This window comes from Daldinia caldariorum, assembly GCF_022478825.1.
Source record: "Daldinia caldariorum strain CBS 122874 unplaced genomic scaffold F4812scaffold_1, whole genome shotgun sequence".
Classification (NCBI taxonomy): Eukaryota; Fungi; Ascomycota; class Sordariomycetes; order Xylariales; family Hypoxylaceae; genus Daldinia; species Daldinia caldariorum.
In genome coordinates this window covers 3,204,557-3,222,617 of record NW_025953037.1, presented here as the reverse complement: position 1 = coordinate 3,222,617, position 18,061 = coordinate 3,204,557, and the positions used below count along the sequence as shown (strand labels likewise).

The window sequence follows — 18,061 nt, the reverse complement described above, 5'->3', positions numbered from 1 at the left end:
ATAGTTTCCTTTACTTGGTATCATGCCTTTTCTAGCCAATATTCTGGACTCAGTTGGACTCGGAGCTATTCTGGCCATCTTAGCTACCGGTTATTATGTCCTGTCAACCGCCTACTTATGGTATCGTCTCCATCATGTCCCTGGTCCTTTCCTAGCATCATTATCATACATATGGCTTGGCCGCCAAGTCTTGAACGGCACACAGCTCGAGGCTATTGGGTCAGCCACCAAGAAATACGGTTCTCTTGTTCGGATTGGTCCCAACGAGCTCCTGACAGATGATCCGGAGGTCGTGAAGCGTATGTCTAGCGCGAAGAGCAAGTATTGGAAGTCGGATTGGTATTCTGGCAGTCGCTTCAACCCGTACTACCCTACTATGTTTATCACGCTGGACCCAGCAGCCCATGATAAGATCAAAGCTCGAATGACACCCGGCTATAGTGGACGTGACAACCCTGGCGCCGAGGCGGATGTCGATGCCCAAGTAAAGAGTTTGATCGGGTTGATTCGCGAGAAGTACATAGGGCACTCCGACAAAGGCGAGTTTCGTCCCTTAAATTTGGCCGAAGCCGTATCCTTTTTTACTGTAGACGTTGTCTCCAAGATCGCACTTGGGAATGCATTTGGCTCCCTTGAAAGCGACTCCGATTGCCATGAGTTCTATGGCACTGTGAGTAAACATATACCTCAGATGGCCTTCACGGCCGACGTGCCGTGGGCGAGAGATATAGTGTACTCTACACTTGGCTTGAAGCTTTTTGGCCCAAAGGAAACAGACCCCAAAGGGATAGGGAAGGTTATGGGGTGAGTAACACAGACTCCAAAATCTGCCCCTTTTCCCCCTAAATCTGTCGCGCGACGTGTACTAATCAGTGAACTACAGTTTAGTGAACAAGGCCGTACGAAAGTTATTCATACCAGGGGCTGATAGAGAGGAGAAGACATTACTGGTAAGCAGTTATACCTGACACATCACCCGTTATCGAGTGGCGACGTTGTATCATTGATGACAGGTAATGTAACAGGGGTCGTTCGTTCGTAATGGCCTTCCGCAGTCACAATGCGAAGTGGAGACACTTTTCATGTTTGCAGCTGGCTCCGATACAACTGCCGCTGGAATCAGGGGTACTCTGCTCTACTTATTATCAGCACCACAGGTATATCGGAAATTGAAGGACGAAATCTCGTCAGCTGTGCAGGGAGGCAAAGTCTCCAGTCCGATCACATATTCGGAAGCTAGAGGATTGCCGTATCTTCAAGTAAGCAAGAGGTTCTACCCCTGAATCCTGATGATTGGAGTCACGTCAAGCGCAGAAGTTAACAAATCAAAACTACATTTATAGGCAGTCATTTACGAGGGCCTACGGATCCGTCCTGTCACATCCAGTATGTTGGCGAAAGAAGTGCCCCGCGGCGGCGACATTATCGACGGCAAATTTATCCCCGGAGGGACATCTATCGGCACGAACTTCTTGATGCTTCTACGCTCAAAGGAGGTATTTGGCGAAGATGCCGACTTCTTCCGCCCTGAAAGGTACCTGGAAGCTGACCAAGGCACTCGAGCCGAGATGAAGCGACATGTTGAGTTAATGTTCGGCTATGGGCGATGGATATGTTCGGGAAAGCTCATCGCGTTGATGGAGCTGAACAAAATTTACTTTGAGGTAAATAATCTTTCTACTAACGACTTTAGCATCATAACGATGTTTGTTTCTTACACTTAACATGCCCAGTTGCTTCGGTATTTTGACTTCCAACTTCTGGACCCTCAGGCCCCTATGTCTACCCTTTCCCATGGTTTACTTATGGACAAGGGGTTACTGGTGAGAGTTACGGAATCTACCACATAAACTTGGCCTGAAATGCCTGCTCGTTCGACCCCTTTTCCCCAACTGTAGTCGATCTTTCCAACGTCACACGGCCTTTGTAACGAAGACCGCGGATCACGTACCTTGCTACTTTCACCATGGTAATTTGGCTCGACTTGTTATTCTTGAATGGGAAGCGTTTGCCCCCCTTTTTTTGGCCAACTCAACCAAGTAGTCTCACGAGGATGATACCAAGGATGGTTCCCTGCTATCGGGTCTGTTAGTGGAGTAACACCGGAAACTTGGATATGCGATAGTCTGTCGATTGGTATTGTTTTCATTATATGGACGAGGTTGGTCGCGTATCTGTGTTTCCTATCATAATCAAAACTAGTAGCTATATGTAAAGTGTTCAGACAAAGTCCGAAGTTGGATCTGCCGATCGATTGTACGATGTCCCATGCCATCTGCCATTTGTTGACAATAGTACTGTCGCATGTAAACGAATAGGCGATGCTGATAATTGGGTCCTTTTGGGACCCGAAGTCGGAGAGATCTTTCAAGGCATTCCAAATATGATCTTGTAATACCTCCTCCGCGGAAAGATGGTTGGCTGTAATTATGATAATCTTAGTTCCAAGCGCTCTTGCGATCTAGAAACGAATCAGCAGCACTTTTAAGTTTTCTTCTGTCTTTTGATGAAAGAGGGTATTATATGATACTAGGCATCTAGCAAATTCCTACCTGCTTGAAGTTAGAAGTTAACTTAAAAACCCCAATCTAAAATCTTTTCTCATATATTCAAGTTAGCTGAGAAATGCCGAATTCATTTTGGAGAGCTCAATGTTCAGATACTCTTCAGTCGAAATGGTTTGTGGTGGTCCAATGGACTGGTCACTCATTGTTCACAATCTATGTAATAGATACCTGCACATAGGTCCTCTTATAGAAACAAAGTTCTTTATGATTCAATATCTGGAACGTTTATGTATTAGCTGTTACTGGACAGACTGCACTTGTGCATTGTGCGTTTAAAGATAAAGTAAGTAGGGAGATATCCTACTACACAATGAAGCACACATCAGTTTTGTCAACTTACCTACCTGCTCAGGTTATAATTCGCTTCTATAGCTATTGACCATGGATGTATTCGCTATTGATCCGTCAAATCTTTTTAGAGATAGGTCATTCTTAAGTATGGCTAACCGAGCATGGAATGCCATCCAGGTACTTTTCGTGGCGTGGTTCGTATACTCCAGCGGCGCTAGCATTCTCAAATTTACCTTTGTCTGGCTGCTGTCTTCCATTGTAGTAGCAGTCGACATGTTATGTGACCTTATCGACCGCCTTCCCATAACCTATTGGAATCCATATATACATGCGCCGCGAATGAAAACCTTGGGTTTCTCGGCGCTTCTATTGCTTCTTTCGGTGGCACATCGAGCCGACTGTACCCGGAAGCTTGCTACTTTCTCTTTAAAAGTTATAGTTTTCATCAAATTCTTGTTCTCGCATTACCCCAGGACAAGATTGGACCGGGAGGTAACCATAAGAATATCGTATCGTACGTACGGTCGCCTCTTCTTTTGGTGCTGCGTATTTCTATCAACATTTGCCTCTTTTATCCTCAGGAATTTTTACGGGTTCTATATTGGGCTCCGCTTGGATGACATTACAAAGCTGATTCTCTTCGCCCTCTTTATTCTAGACGCCAATCGTGTTACTAGAAGGGAGGGAGCTCGGGGTAAGACGCCATGATGATGGCAACGATGAACACAAGCATTGCGATAATATTCGGGTGGATATTATACCGTCTTTTGTCTTATATTTAGCGTATTCCTTATAGACTTTTAGTATCATGAATTTAGTTACCGTGCACCGAAAGCAATATGCGCATGAAAATTTATGGAAGACTTATATGAATTAGGTACTCAGGAGATAGAAATGTTTCAATGTATTAGTTACTTGTTCTATCATATATACCTGGTACAGGTAATCTATACTCCGCAATGCTCTCTCTTCCAATACAAACTTGCTACAGTACGTGAATTTCCAAATTCAATTGGTCGGCTCCGTTGTGCTATTCTCAACATGGCATCTCCTGAGGCTTTTTGAGGCTTTGATTTGTTGATTTAAATGGGACATGTACTGTTGGTCATTGAGGACATACTGACTTACCCCGGCGCCATGAAACTTTTCACTCCTCATTTTGGCATAAGCTGTCTTCTGGATGTAGAAAGGGTCTAATTCAAAGGAATATCTACGAATGTTGGCATCTTTTCTATGTGCACAATCCACATACCGTCCTAGTCTAAGTGGGGGGTTGCATGAGCTGTGCCTTCGTGCGGAGTAAAGAATTATGATATTGGAAATCACTAGTCCATTAAAACAAGTGGGAGTTATAATAAAAATCCCTATTAGTTTAGGAGTATGGAGGCTAATTTGTGAGGCAACTACTGACTTGAGGGCCCCTTTGAAAGATCCCCCCCCTTCGCTTCCAAACCCCTATTTACATACCCCTGAGAGTAACTTATTTTGACATTATAATGCCTGAGGTAGGAGATAGGTTAATAATGTTTATAGCTGTCAGCTCTTGGTGTGGCTGGCAGGGTATTACGAAAGTGTCTATATAAAGCTTGCATCGATTTATCTTAATCTATAACTAAAAGCTCACCATAAGGCCAATTAGTTACCTTACCTAGGTAGGTAGGTTAAGTTAGGCATTCAATCCAAACATAACGTTGCTTTAGAGGGCCTTGGATCGTTATTCATTTCTGGCTCCTCTTTCGCTATCCTTGTTTGTAGGGGTTTTTGGGCATCTAGTTAGCGAAAGGATCCGGTTGATTTTCGCACATACCACTTACTATCATGGAATGGCTCCTCCATCCACTCGTGTCTCCACTCAGCGAGGTCAGGAAGACTACTCTTAGGGTATGAGCCTGGAATAGATTCCTCTTCGTACTCTTGTAGCATTGCGTGGACGCGGGCCGATGGGATGTCAGCAAGAATCACTTTATTCCGCGTGGGGAGTTTATCAAAGCTCTCCTTGTCAAAGAAAGGCACACACATAGCGGCTGGCCGGGCGATATCTGCGATAATCTCCCGAAGGGGAAAATTAGGATGGTGGCCTAGCATAAGGGTATTTTCATCAACCATTGCGAAGCCCCGAGCACCGTATCCATTGATGATATTGAAGCCGAAAGTACCAGTCAGAACCTCTCTGCATACAGTTGTATAAGTAGGATCTTGAAGATAGATGGCCACTTCATCCTCATTTGCACCCTTTATTTCGTTCAAGGCCCTGGCTATGGTTAGCACGTATGCATGCTCCCTATAGCTTTGAATATCATATATTCTGAATGGGCTGCTCAAATCCAGATTACCAATTGCTCCTAGGCCAAACGCGATGATCTTGTTGATAGTAGATGGCAATATTGCCTTCAATGTATTAGATAGACTTCGACATATTTCATTCGACTCCCAATCTCGTATTTCATTCTTCATGTGCGTCATCGCCGTAGAAGCGGTAATGTTGGGCCCATGAATTGGTCTCGTTGAGACTATCACGGGCGTAAACCATTGGTCCCACCCCTTTGATTTAGCGAATTTGAGTGTTCTCTCACCTTTAAACTCTATAAAATTTCGTATTACCATAGAGTTAGGTGGTGCCTCGACAAAACCCTGACCGGGTAGAGGGTTCACTTTTTTAAATCTCGACCCGTTGCGGCCCGTGTATTGGATATGTGGACCGGCTCTTTCTAATTCCACTTCTAGATCGAGGAAGGCTTGTTTAGTGAATATTGGTCGATCGACATTCCCCGAGGTTTGAGGGGTTGCCATAGTGAACAACTGATGGTTTCAGAAGTATTATGCTCGCTGCCTTAGGTTAGGTAGTTAGAAAGGTCTCCAAAGAAATTACTGGAAATTATTGAAGAATAGAAGATGGGTGAGGCCAAGTGACCTGTTATACTACTTTATGAACGACGTTTGACTTTTATTGTAAGTGAACGTCGTCGTAGTTTACGAATATGGGCTTGATAAATAAATTGATATCATTCTAGGGGAACACTGGCGAACTCTCAGTGTTTCATACAAAGACATTGTAGAATTGTGTACCTTAGGCACATACCTAAGGTACCTACGTGGAGGTCTTGAAGCCAAACTCGTAGAGACTATCTCGTTATCCACGGGGATTTTCTTGTAGGGTATGGTCATCTTGTTTGTCTGCATAGAGCGTATATCAGGTACATTCGGGGAACCTTGCCCGGTTTGGCCTCACATTCTCTTGCGACGCCTTACTCGCCATTGCGATGAAAGCGTCTACGTGAAAACCCATAGCAGACTATCTGGTTTTTCGGTATGGTAGTTTCAGCCCTTACGTCTTTGCCACGTAGCAAAACCAAAAGTCGATGGAAAGTTGCCGTTCGGCAAAAGAAAAAAAAAGATTCCCAACTCAGCGTGATACCCAGTGGCTACCTATAGATACTAAGAGCGCCCATTGTTCTAGATTTTGGATCCGTGGAATTGTGGCATGATGGAAATGGGGCGAAGGAAACTCGTATTCAAAAGAATTGTTACGAGTTGTTTGTCGTTAGTCTTCATTGTCTTCAATTACTGCTACCAATGTTTTGCTGCATATCACACCTTTTTCTGCCATGAACACTTATGCTACATTAATAGCGACGCAACGACGTCACTCTTGGTACTTCCATCTATCCCTTCTGAAGAGGGTAGGTACCTAAGTCTGCTACTTGGAATACCACGAATCTATTTGCTCTTTGCAGCTTTAGCTAAGTCGGCTAGAGCCTCGCGACGCTTGAACTTCGCATCCTGAATAACACCTGCGTCGGCATCGCTGGAGAAGTTTCCGGTCCACTCGACAAAGGTGCTTCCCTCAAATTCGCCCGAGGTGACGGGGTAGCAACGGATGGTAGAGAGAACCGAAGAGTAGGTAAGCTCGGGTTTGGCAGTGATGACGCTGTAGGTGATGTAGTGGTTGATAGTCTTTGAATATAGTTGATCATCAGTAACGGTACACGTAGATAATCATAAACGGGATGAAGAGAAACATACGCTGTGCTCCTCCTGCTTCACTTCAAGCTCATTGCCATCTTTGAAAGTCCACTTCACAACATCGGCCTCATCGCTAGTGCCCTTGACATACTGGCTAGACTTGAGAGCGGACCAGAAGTTGCTGAAATTCTGGACTAAAAAGGGGTATTTGATTAGATATCTCTTGATTACCTTAGGTACCTGAGGTAACGCTAGGTAGAGGATTGAACTAACGCTTGATATGATGCCAGACGTGACTAAGTGGCGCCTGAATAACGGCGGACTCAACAACGGATGTGGAGGTTGGAATCGACATGATGACTGCTGATGCTGATGTTGATGTTATTGTTGCAATTCGGTACAAGTTAGAAGTAGTTAGTTAGAGAAGATGAAAATGTGAAAATGGTAAGATGGGAATCCGAGGAAGAATGTGGGAGGCTATGGCGATTTAATTACACCATAGCTTCCCAGAGCTGTACCTGCAGCAACAAACGAAGTCATAACGTCATTGAGAGAGGGGCACCTGTAAAGTTATCTGCGAGAGCGTTTGTGTTGTGGGGGCATGGTGCATCTGTGTAGCACAGTCACCTGGGATTGTTTCGGGCTGCACTTACTTTATCTGCTTGGTTTAGACAAGCTAAGACCAACTTCAGTGGTTCAAAGGTACCTAAGGTAATAAAACATTAGTTACCCGTTAGTTACCTACCACCTTGTGCAGTTTTTATCAACTTTTATTCTTCCTATCCCCACACATCGCAAACCAGGTACAGAAACCTCAGGCATGGGTTCTATACTATTCGATGGCCGAATGTATATCAGGTAGATTTACACAGGAATTATCACTCTATGCATTATCTGTAGTTCTATATCGGAATTACGATAATATTCCATCCCTAGGTACCTCCTTATTTCCGGCTATCCACGCCGTACCCCGCGAGATCCACGACAATACACTTCAGTCATAAATCCAGGTTAGTAGTCCGAAGCCTTCGTATGTCACGGGCTGTCGGAGAAAGGACACTGAACGAAGGCGCTGACGAAGGGAATACCCGCTTGAACGCATTGGTTCACCTCCGCCGGGTACGGTGTACTTTTGCATTCGGTATCCGTGTATAACGTGACTTTTTTTTGTTGGAATGCCTTAGCAACTTCATAATAAGACAGTATCGGGAGACTTCTCGACATACCTATACAATCGGGATAGATATCCGTAGGCTTGTAGCTGAGGATATCAGGGGTATTCCCATGTCTATCGAGGGGTTGACAGTTCCCGCCGCGCCCGAATATAGGGTCAGTCCAAACAAAGCTTTCTTCGCCGCAATCCGGCCCCGAGTATATGTCGGCGACCGTGTTGTAGAAATCGGGGTCGCCGGGAGACGCGTCGGTGGAAGCAGCGACACACAAGGCAAAAGCTAGCGCTGGGATGATCTTGCGGCTCATACTCGCAACAGTAGGGATATATCTTCAGATGTTTACAGGGATATACGGTTTAAACACGAGCAACACGTCTACGCCGCCTCTTTATACCATGTAGTAGATGCTGAAATCAGGTACTTGTATTGTCCTCTGCTTCAACATACGCCCCCCCCCCTAATCGGCACACGGCAAGATAAGTTTATTATAGCACTATAGAACGCAACCGGGATATTTATAGCCCAACGTATAGAATCCCAACAAGATTCAAGAAGTGGCTCACGGGACCGCCTCAGATAGGCAGGTTGGATAGACAAAGTTAATGGCCAAGAGAATGGCTACCCTTTATCTAAAGTGCGGCTCTATAAGCTGCATAAAGGGACTAGCTCCCACGACGACAAGTCAGCTATCTTAAGCATCAGCGGGGGAACGCGAGGTCATTAGCCGGCACGATTAACCGCCATCACTATCCAATGTAAAGCAAACGTGCCGGGATCGCAAGAACCTGCTTGATGACGAAATCTCGGCACGGGTCTTTCGATCGTAGGTATGGAAATGAGAAATGGATAAAAAGGAACGGTCGATTTTGTTTAGGACATCCCTTCTATAATCAACGAGACCGGAGGGTATATCAAGGGTCGAGGTGATTGGAGGCTGAGCTTATATTGCTGCATGCCAATACAAGTCAAAGCGAGTGAGTGAAACTTCAAAATTTTCAACTTCACTCAACAACTACGGACGTACAGCCTGTTGTCAAACTATCGATATCACGGGATTATGAATAATACGCAAGGTTTTTGCCTAATTTGGCCCGACTGCCTACCATGGAATAACTTGTTAACCAGAAGAATTGGCACTTCCAGATGAGGGACTTCACTCAACACTACGATAAAACGAAGCTGTTTCTCCATTACCCACCGAGGTTGGATGGCTTACATCAACATCTAGGCGACCTAGGGACGATGGAATGGCGAAAGGATGCTGCTCACCAAAAAGCATCCTAATTACTATAAATAATCTTGTTATGGGCTTCGAACGGGAAAAATTAACGGCGAACCTAAGAAAAATGAATGGGGATGAATTACCTCCTATAGTGCAGCTAGTGCAGGCACCTTAGGTAAACTACAGTGGGGTAAGAATCCGGGGGATCATTATAAGGTTTCCCACGAGCTAATTTGATGGGGCGCATGTAACTAGGACTTGTTACTGCAGAAGATGCTATTTTTGGCAAATTTAACAGTAAAAATTCGACAATTTTTACAAAGTCTTTATTGCCTTGGCTATGACTTCTAAGAGAAAGTAAATCATCAACATGCGGCAGTGTCAAAGATAGGAGGTACCCAGCTTATAATTGCAATGGTTTGGTTAATTGGTAGGTACCTAGGTAAGAATACCCAATATGAAAGTATGTGAAGAGGTAAGTAACTATATACAAATCCTCCGCAAGTATATACAAGAAGCGAATGTATGCAAGGTACCGATGAAAGGTATGCAAAAAGCGTCAAAAAAATATGTGCAGCAGCGAAGGACAAAGAATGCAAGAATATTCCTCCTCTCCTCTCCTCCCCCTCTCCCCTCCAGCCTCGTCCCCTCTCCACCTTTAAATTCTAATGGAGATAGTAGTTATGTATAATGGATTTCTTAGTTTGCGATGTAGTGCGCGACGTACGCGACCTCCATCATGCTGCCCCATCCGCCCAGAGTAGCACTGTTCGGTGCGCCGGGCTGTAACGACATGCTCTGTTAGCAAGGTGATCTCAAGGTTTCTGGAAACGTAGAAAAAGGAAAGAAAGAAAAAGAGAGAGAGAAAAAAAATTAGAGGTGGATAAACTTACCCAGTCACCACCAACGGCCACATTAAGAATGAAGAAGAAGGGCGAGTTGGCAAGCGAGTTCCAGACGTTCTGGTTGTTGATGCGCGCGCCGGAGATCTGGTGGAACTGCTTGCCGTCCATGTACCAGGTGATAGTCTCGCCGGTCCAGGTGCTCGCGCGGCGGTCCCAGACGATGCGCCAGTTGTGCCAGCTCTGGTCGGGGATGCTGACGGTGCCGCCGATGCCGTTGGACTCGTTGCAGACGCCGCCCGGGTACACGTCGCAGTGCACCGTGCCGTAGCCCGTCAGCTGCCCGTTGACGGTCTCCATGGCGTCGAGCTCGCCGCACGTCGGCCATCCCACCCCGTTGTGGATCGAGTCGCCCAGCAGCCAGAACGCCGGCCAGAGCCCCTGCTTGTTCGCGATGCTGTTGTCGCCGAACCGCAGCTTCGCCTCCACCATCGTCTGCGTGCCCGCCGGCGGCGTGAACTTGTACTTGGACTCGATGCGCGCCGACGTCCACTTGCCGCTGCTGTCCTTCTGGGGCACGATCTGCACCGTGGCGCCGCCGCTGATCTGGAGGTTCTGCGAGGAGGTGGTGTAGTCCTGCCACTCGTTGTTGACCTTGAGGCCTGTTATGACGTTCCAGTTGTTGCTGTTGACCGCAGAACCTGCCGGCCCGTCGAAGGTGTCTACCCAGACGGTCCTGAAGCCCCCGTAGGCCGGTGCGCCCTCGGCCGACACCGTTGCTGCTAGGGCTAGTACAGAAGCAAGTATCTTGGTGAACATCTTGTTGTTGTTGATGAGGTAAGGATCGACTTATATGGAGATGATAGACGTATCAGGGTTGTAAGAATATGTACACTTGTAGAACTGAATTGGGTAATAAGGAGTGTAAGTCATAGACCAGCTGTGTGGATTGTGTTATGCCCTAATTAAGACGGCGATCGTCCTACATCACTAGATGGAGGTGGATCTTCTAACTATATATACATGGTGATAGACAGTATTATAGTCTATACCTAGAGAGTAGTACTTTGGAGCAGGGTACCTAGGTAGGGTAAGAAGCTAATCGAAAGGAAATCGAACAAGCCGTCTCCAAGAATGAGAAATCTAGCGCCAACCTGCTTGAAGAACTAAAGCTCCCGTGAGCTTGGAAGAGGAAGGTGACCAGGGTCTCGAGCGCCCATGTATCATCACCAGAGCACAGATAGGAGGCAAAGAGCTATACACGCGTCTAGACCACAAGTATGGATTTAGGACGAATAACGGCTATGTTAGAACTGAGACTGCGTAGACGGGGTCGGGAAGGCATAATAGAATAGTCCAGGAGCAGTCAAGTTACACGCTCGAGTTGCATTCCCGGACCCCAGGCCCTACTTTGCGATTCTAGGAAAAAGCAGAAACAGTCGTCGGCAAGTAGTGGTCTATAAGCGAGTACCTAACCTGAGAAAGTTTAAAGTTGAGGCGCGTGGCTTCGTGGTAGGCCGACGTGACCGTTGCGGTTCATGGGGGGGTGATTAAGGGGTATGAGGGTATAGGATTGGGCAGATATTCGACTGGACATGGCTACACAAGAGCTGCTCGGTAACGCGGATGGACGTGATTGGGCGCCAGCATGTGTCAATTATAACAGCATTCCAATGAAGGTTAAAAAGTCCGATATGATCGCGGCGCAAGGCCCCAAATCGCAGATGGTACACCAGATCGGTATTGGTGGCAGATCCCCAGACAGATGCCCCGCATGCTAAAGAAGTCGAACATTTGGAGGCGGGACATATTATCATCCTAGCCAAGACCTTGCCCAAGACCTAGTCATCAACTAACGTGTCAGCCTCGACTATACAGTATATGAGTATCGAGATGAAGGAGGAAATAGGCAGATGACGGATGTAAGGCTATTTTGTTTGGTATAAACAAAACAAAACCTCACCATCCTATCCTATGGCTTATCCCGACCGGAGAATCTATCTGCTCCAAGCCCCCGTGGTTGAATTCACATGCGGTAGGATCCAGATGGTGTGTGGGTCAATTTTTTAACATGTCTTGGATTTTCACCGCAGCAGCTGATTGGAATAATGCTTGATCTTGTACCTGCGCCGGACCGCGTGCTTTAATTCGACAGGGGATCCTGACTTCAGATGAAATATTTTCCTGCGAATAAGATGGACGCGATGTGATTGGAGAACATGTACAAAGCCCAAGATGGCGGATATTTTTAATCTTGGGTACCTGACTTTTATTTTAATCCGAAACGGGCAGTTCGTCAAGGCCGAGGAAGCGCCGGCCAGGGACTTGATAAAATGATGTAAACCGCTTACAGGAATTCCACTAGATTCTGGTGACGGCCAATTCGATGCTCCCCAGAAAAGCTGCTGATTCGGGCCACGACTTAACTCCAACTCATTCATTACAGGTATATGCTGGTCATACAGGAGGCCGACATGCGGGTGACAGCTGCACGCTTGAACCAGGTTATAGGGCACAGGTTATCCAGATAACTAAACCCACGTAACGTATCCAGTGTTATCAGCGGTTGTCGGTATTTGAATCCATCTTCTGCAAAACACTCTAGCTCGAAATATACCCGTCGCGGGGCCGCGCGGCGAGTAATCTCCGGTTCTGCACAAGTGAAGCTTGTCCTTATGTGTTGCTCGCCCCTATCTCCGTTAGTAATTACATTGCTAAGCATTGTACAGCTTAGAAAAGGACCTTGTTAGCTTGTCTCCTGGAGCCTTGGCTTCCATGGAGTAGACTGGCTGTTTCAACCAAATATAGTGTTGTATATGCATTATATATATCCAATACTGCTGCATGTAGTAGACCAGATAGTTAATGACACCATGCTCTGCACATGTCTCCCACGAAGAACCCTGGCATAAGAAGTAATCACCGGCGCCTCATTGGAGTGACTAAAGCAAGCATGGGCATCCATGATATTCGTCGGCCTTCATCATGTCATGGGAACAACGGTGAGTTAGGCAATAAAGGCCGACGTTGCGATTAGGCTTTACGTAGTCGATAGTGTAACGATCCATCCGACATTTCCTTTTTTAGGCCTCCTTAGCCTAATCGACGCTTTTCCGCAACCAGTGGGCAAAGATAACTAGCTGTTTTAAACCTGTCAGTGCTTGTAGAAACTCTTAGAACACCTAGGTACCCAAGGTAATAGTAACGATACCTCACCATTGAGTCCCATGTGATTCTGAGACTGTAGTCTAGATAGTCTTCCATAGCGCGTCTTGAATAATACATCGCTAACATATCAGCAGCGATTACTTAGAAAAATATAGCCTAAGAGAAGCAACAGCGAATCATAATTGGAATCCAGTTGCAAGATATCACCGTCTCCAACATGGTTGTTATTCGTACGTTGATCTGCGCTATTTTTCTCTTGGAATCATGTCGGCAAGTCGTGCACTTAGGTAGTCCGTCATGCCGAGATTTCTTAGATGTAACATAGTGGTCGTGGTGATAATAGATATCATCGTAGTCAAAGGTTAGAAGTATTTGTCTTAGGCCTCGAAACGAAACTGTTGGTGCTGCGTAAGGAAACTACTAGTGTAGAGACAATAGGAAACTTTGAAGAAAAAGAAGAGATATAGAAAAGTGAAGGGGCATCGGAAAAGTAGTTCTTAAGAATAGAAAATGATGCCTATGGTTTTTGTTAGTACCCTAGTTCGCCCAGCATTCGTGTTAGAATACGAGGTTGGATGTCGATCTCGGCGCAAAGTCGGGTTACTCTAAGGAACGCAATACGAACTTCTGAAAATCCTTTCTCTTTGGGAAATTACGCGATGATACTTATTTCAATAAACATTCTGTCTTCTGGAATCATTGGACAGTTGAGATATTAGGGTGATTGTTTAAGTCAGTCTCTGAATAATCGAATGCTTCCGTCGTTAATCGGCGCACCGCCCATTTCCTCGTCAGACGCCTCCTTATCGTCTTCCTCGTCCTCGTTCAGTACAAGTTTCTGGCCGAATAGAGTTCCAAAGAAGCGGTCGATGGCGCTCTGCTCCCAGCTCCGGCGATCCTCCGGCGCCATGAAATTCTGCAGCTTGTCATGAATGTTAAAGCGCATCTTTCGGCCCTTGCTAGCTTTGGTATCCACATGTCGCTTTGCTTTTGCTTCCTTGACGGCGGCGAACCGGATCGTTGCTGTGGGGCCGCCCGGGGCGCCGGACGCATCTCCAGTGCGCTGGTCGACGAGCTCCTTTAATAGCAGCTGGTAGAAATCAGCATCATCGTAGATGGTCGGGTCTTCGTTGATCTTCTTTGCGACTTGTGCCGGAGCGCATGATCGCGGTGTCCGTGTCCGTTTGATAAGCCGTTCGGGTGCATCAAGCTCTTCATCCAACCTCGTAGTCAGGGACTTTTCTGTTATACTGGTAAATTTACGCGACGACCTATCCACCATTCTTATGTTTCGGGCGCTATGCGACCATTTCTCCAGAACGGCCCTGCGGCGAACAATTGCGCGCTGTTCAATAACCTTCATATTTTCCCATATATCCTGGCTGGACGTATCTGCATCCGCGGCTCGTTTCCTCTTTTGGCCAGTCTTTCCCGACGAGTCAGACTGAATACTCGTGCGGAAACCATCAATAGTATTCCAAAGCTTGAGCGCAGCCGCTTCAGCTGCTTCGTAGGGTTCTGATTGATCTCCGAGCTCCTCAAGAGTACTGAATGAGTTTACTGCGACAAGTGATTTTTGCAGTCGTATGCGGATGTTAAGCAGCGCATCAAATGCTTTTCGCTGTTGCCGAACTGCCTTCCCTTTAGCAACGTCTTTCTGGGCTGCCGTTGATAAAGTACTAGCCACAGTGCGCTGGCCAGCATTCATCATTTCTTGGATCGCGGAACGGTTCGCCTCGTTGATCTGCGATGTCCCTTTAGTACCATCGTCGTCGTCGTCGTCGTCGTCCTCTTCTTCCTTCTCATCTAACTCTTCGTCGCTATCCCCCATTTCTTCGTCCTCGTCCTCGTCCTCATCCATGCTGTCTTCATTTTCGTCCTCAGATTCTTCCGCCTCGTCGTCTATGAATCCATCGACCCCTTCTTCACCAGAGGTATCATCCTCATCTTCCATATCTTCAGAGACCTCACCGTTAAGTTCCGCCCCGTCGCTTTCGTCATCTTCCTCGTCAGATACCATGTAATCAGCAGCGGTAGGTCTTGCGACTCTCTTTCCTTTGTGGGGAATGGTCTGGGAGCTTCCTCTGAATACAAAGTCTTTGAATTTTTGCTCGTCGCTTTCGTCGAAGGCGTTTTCGCTGTCAATCTCTGCATCGTCCTCGTCGTCTTGGTCACGTTCGAGGTCAGCGGTATCGGGGTCATCAAACCCTTCTAAGTCGTCATCTTCATCGCCTTCTTCATCCTCTCCACTTTCGTCGTCATCGTCTTGACCTTCGTCTTCATCTTCATCTTCGAGAGCTTCTCGGCTCACGGGAGCGCCTCGGTACTGAGGCCCTAATGCGACAGGGTCTCTGCGACGAAGCTTGCTCTTGCTGCCAAACGTGTTAGTTCGTACCAATTGAAATTAAATTTGGTTATAATGCATCTTACCCTACAGAGACATAATGTTCTGTGCCTGCATTTTCATCGATGCTTTCCTCGCTTCCACTGGCGTCGTCCTCGTCTAGGATTTCTGCCTCAGGATCGAAATCTTGTACGAAGCAGCGAGCGTTAGCTTTTATGCATATTAAATAAAATTGAAATTCGCCATACCCTTAACTGGCTGATCTACCCATTCGGCAAACTGCCGTGCGCGACCTTTCGTTTTGGACATAGTCGTCTTGTCAACAATAAATAAAATTGTCTAATAGTGAGTAAAAGAAAAGGCGTTCATTTCATACGCCGGCCCCACGATGCGACAAGAAAGTTCTGAAAAATTTTGGCGGTGGGAACCGGCAGTATCCATTTAGCGGTTTAGCGCGTGAAAAAAAGTTGGAGAGGACCCCTGAAAGTCAACCAAGATCCTGTCAAATAGGTACCTTAGGTACCTACGTACCTCCTAACTTTCTATGGGATAGGTACCTACCTATGTACCTAAGGGAGTTAGGTAATCAATTCAAAAGTCGGGCACTCTAGCTTTAAAGTCAATTGGAAATAATCTCATAGAATTAATTGATTTTTGAAAAACCAATAGCATAATAAGAGAAAATTGCAAATTTCAATGCAAGCCTCAGCTTTTGCAGTGAGACTTGTTTTTGCTCTTTAGTGAGCACATAGTTACATCATTAAGATAATTGTAAACGTACCTCTTTCTAATAAGATGTGTGTTTGTTTTCTCATTTGAACCACCTGGTCCAGCACTTATACAAGCATATAAAATCCCAGCTTGTATTATATATAATGGCAACTATTCAACGCCGTCTTTTTCACCAGACCATCCGTAATCTCAGTCATGAGAATCCACTTGTAAGTGGCAACGTCCATTTTTGTATCTTGGGGAAATAAGAGGTAATTAACTACTTTCTCAGGGCCTACCCCGAACCGGCTCCATCCCGCGCATGCAACGCGGGCTCCCGGAGCGGCGCAAGATCAAGGATGTCGCAAAGGTGGTCGCTGTATCATCTGCGAAAGGTGGCGTAGGTAAAAGCACCGTTGCTGGTAAGTCTTTTGATATTCTGTTGGTTAAGCTTAGCATTTGCTAATTAACTCTTGAAGCGAACCTATCGCTAGCTTTCGCAAGGATGGGCTACCGCTCTGGGATCCTCGACACTGATATCTTTGGGCCGTCCATACCCACACTCTTTGACTTGAGCGGAGAGCCGCGACTATCGGCTAGTACGCATTTCTTATCCCCTGAACTCATCACGTTTCAACGAAACTCTGACATCTAGAATTTAGATAACCAGTTCTTGCCCATGTCCAACTACGGCGTCAAAACTATGTCTATGGGTTATTTAGTTGGCGAGGATGCGCCTGTCGTATGGCGTGGCCTCATGGTTATGAAGGCCCTCCAACAACTTCTCCACGAGGTCGACTGGGGCGGTCTCGACATCCTAGTACTTGACCTACCACCTGGTACGGGAGATACGCAGCTCAGCATCACGCAGCAAATCATACTTGATGGTTAGTGTATACACAATCCATCTTTAACTCTGGGGAGCGCAAATTGTAGTAACCCCGTACTTAGGTTCTATTATCGTGACTACGCCGCATACCCTTGCGGTAAAGGATGCGGTTAAGGGAATTAACATGTTTAAAAAGGTAAATGTCCCTTTGCTTGGCTTGGTACAAAACATGTCACTCTTCAACTGCCCACATTGCCACCACGATACGACAATTTTCGGATCCAGCCAACGGGTTAAGGAGGTCTGCACGGAACATTCCATTGACCTACTCGGTGATATTCCATTACATCAGAACGTTGGTGACGACGGTCAAAGGGGGAAGCCAACCGTGGTCTCGGAACCTGAAAGTGAGAGAGCACGTGTCTTCATGAATATTGCTAAGCTCGTGGCATCAAAGGTGAACTTATAATATCAGAACATTAGGTTAGGTAGGTAGTTACCTAGGCAGTTAAGACACCATGCCACATACTAAAAAGCGGGTTAAGACAACACTTCTCCAGTTAGCCCAAAGTAATACAATCTATCTCCCGCCTACATTGTAACTAACTTGATACTGAATGACACATATCTACACGTATGATGTCAAACGCATCAAGTGGCGGGAAGTTAGGCGATCGGGTTCCTGTGACTACGAAACTTTAGCAAATCAGCCCAAAGATAATGCTAGGGTCATTATGAAGCAAGAGAAACTCTCCGTTCTAGAAATCCGTTTATATTCATGCTCAGGAGCGCGGTTACAAGAGCCGATGCGCTAAAGAGAGCGTCTAAGTCCGGGGGGCTATGTTAGCATCCGTAGAACCTAATTAGGGACAAAGGGGATCAAAGCCTATAAAACCTCCATTCCCAAATTCCGCCTTTTCTTTTTCTCCTAGAGGAGACGTGAACCATGCAA

The 18,061-nt window shown here is 46.2% G+C and overlaps 7 protein-coding genes across 7 annotated transcripts; 2 read left to right on the top strand and 5 right to left on the bottom strand.

The window, feature by feature from the left end:
* Positions 1-22: 22 nt before the first annotated feature.
* Positions 23-2,031, top strand: F4812DRAFT_464968 (cytochrome P450; the record flags this gene model as incomplete). The annotated part of the gene is made up of 5 exons (XM_047938399.1): positions 23-804; positions 884-950; positions 1,026-1,259; positions 1,344-1,664; positions 1,734-2,031. The coding sequence occupies 5 exons, from the start codon at positions 23-25 to the stop codon at positions 1,848-1,850; spliced, it is 1,521 nt and encodes a 506-aa protein (XP_047795355.1). The 3' UTR covers positions 1,851-2,031.
* A 2,501-nt stretch (positions 2,032-4,532) lies between these two features.
* F4812DRAFT_454858 (uncharacterized protein) lies at positions 4,533-5,648 on the bottom strand (the record flags this gene model as incomplete). The annotated part of the gene is made up of 2 exons (XM_047936722.1): positions 4,533-4,597; positions 4,673-5,648. 2 exons carry the CDS (start codon positions 5,646-5,648, stop codon positions 4,533-4,535), a joined length of 1,041 nt encoding a protein of 346 aa, XP_047795354.1.
* A 700-nt stretch (positions 5,649-6,348) lies between these two features.
* F4812DRAFT_36684 (uncharacterized protein) lies at positions 6,349-7,516 on the bottom strand. The gene is made up of 3 exons (XM_047931887.1): positions 7,095-7,516; positions 6,882-7,015; positions 6,349-6,812 (listed from the first exon to the last, which is right to left on the bottom strand). Exons 1-3 carry the CDS (start codon positions 7,174-7,176, stop codon positions 6,576-6,578), a joined length of 453 nt encoding a protein of 150 aa, XP_047795353.1. The 5' UTR covers positions 7,177-7,516; the 3' UTR covers positions 6,349-6,575.
* Positions 7,517-7,856: 340 nt separating this feature from the next.
* F4812DRAFT_454856 (uncharacterized protein) lies at positions 7,857-8,300 on the bottom strand (the record flags this gene model as incomplete). Its single annotated transcript, XM_047936721.1, has 2 exons — positions 7,857-7,981; positions 8,048-8,300. The coding sequence occupies 2 exons, from the start codon at positions 8,298-8,300 to the stop codon at positions 7,857-7,859; spliced, it is 378 nt and encodes a 125-aa protein (XP_047795352.1).
* A 1,614-nt stretch (positions 8,301-9,914) lies between these two features.
* On the bottom strand, positions 9,915-10,876 carry F4812DRAFT_454855 (glycoside hydrolase family 16 protein; the record flags this gene model as incomplete). The annotated part of the gene is made up of 2 exons (XM_047936720.1): positions 9,915-9,998; positions 10,109-10,876. 2 exons carry the CDS (start codon positions 10,874-10,876, stop codon positions 9,915-9,917), a joined length of 852 nt encoding a protein of 283 aa, XP_047795351.1.
* Positions 10,877-13,958: 3,082 nt separating this feature from the next.
* Positions 13,959-15,878, bottom strand: F4812DRAFT_454854 (TRAUB-domain-containing protein; the record flags this gene model as incomplete). The annotated part of the gene is made up of 3 exons (XM_047936719.1): positions 13,959-15,597; positions 15,656-15,755; positions 15,818-15,878. The coding sequence occupies 3 exons, from the start codon at positions 15,876-15,878 to the stop codon at positions 13,959-13,961; spliced, it is 1,800 nt and encodes a 599-aa protein (XP_047795350.1).
* A 343-nt stretch (positions 15,879-16,221) lies between these two features.
* F4812DRAFT_36528 (P-loop containing nucleoside triphosphate hydrolase protein) lies at positions 16,222-17,820 on the top strand. The gene is made up of 5 exons (XM_047931884.1): positions 16,222-16,510; positions 16,573-16,702; positions 16,760-16,879; positions 16,943-17,167; positions 17,232-17,820. Exons 1-5 carry the CDS (start codon positions 16,445-16,447, stop codon positions 17,576-17,578), a joined length of 888 nt encoding a protein of 295 aa, XP_047795349.1. The 5' UTR covers positions 16,222-16,444; the 3' UTR covers positions 17,579-17,820.
* Positions 17,821-18,061: the final 241 nt, after the last annotated feature.

Bases quoted from the DNA above. Each gene is read 5' to 3' on its own strand.
- F4812DRAFT_36684 (XM_047931887.1), bottom strand. From the start codon at position 7,176: ATGTCGATTCCAACCTCCACATCCGTTGTTGAGTCCGCCGTTATTCAG. The intron at 7,016-7,094 runs GTTAGTTCAATC...ACCCCTTTTTAG, and splicing joins CGTCTGGCATCATATCAAGC to TCCAGAATTTCAGCAACTTC. The intron at 6,813-6,881 runs GTATGTTTCTCT...CTATATTCAAAG, and splicing joins TGAAGCAGGAGGAGCACAGC to ACTATCAACCACTACATCAC.
- F4812DRAFT_36528 (XM_047931884.1), top strand. From the start codon at position 16,445: ATGGCAACTATTCAACGCCGTCTTTTTCACCAGACCATCCGTAATCTC. The intron at 16,703-16,759 runs GTAAGTCTTTTG...TAACTCTTGAAG, and splicing joins AGGTAAAAGCACCGTTGCTG to CGAACCTATCGCTAGCTTTC. The intron at 16,880-16,942 runs GTACGCATTTCT...TCTAGAATTTAG, and splicing joins AGAGCCGCGACTATCGGCTA to ATAACCAGTTCTTGCCCATG.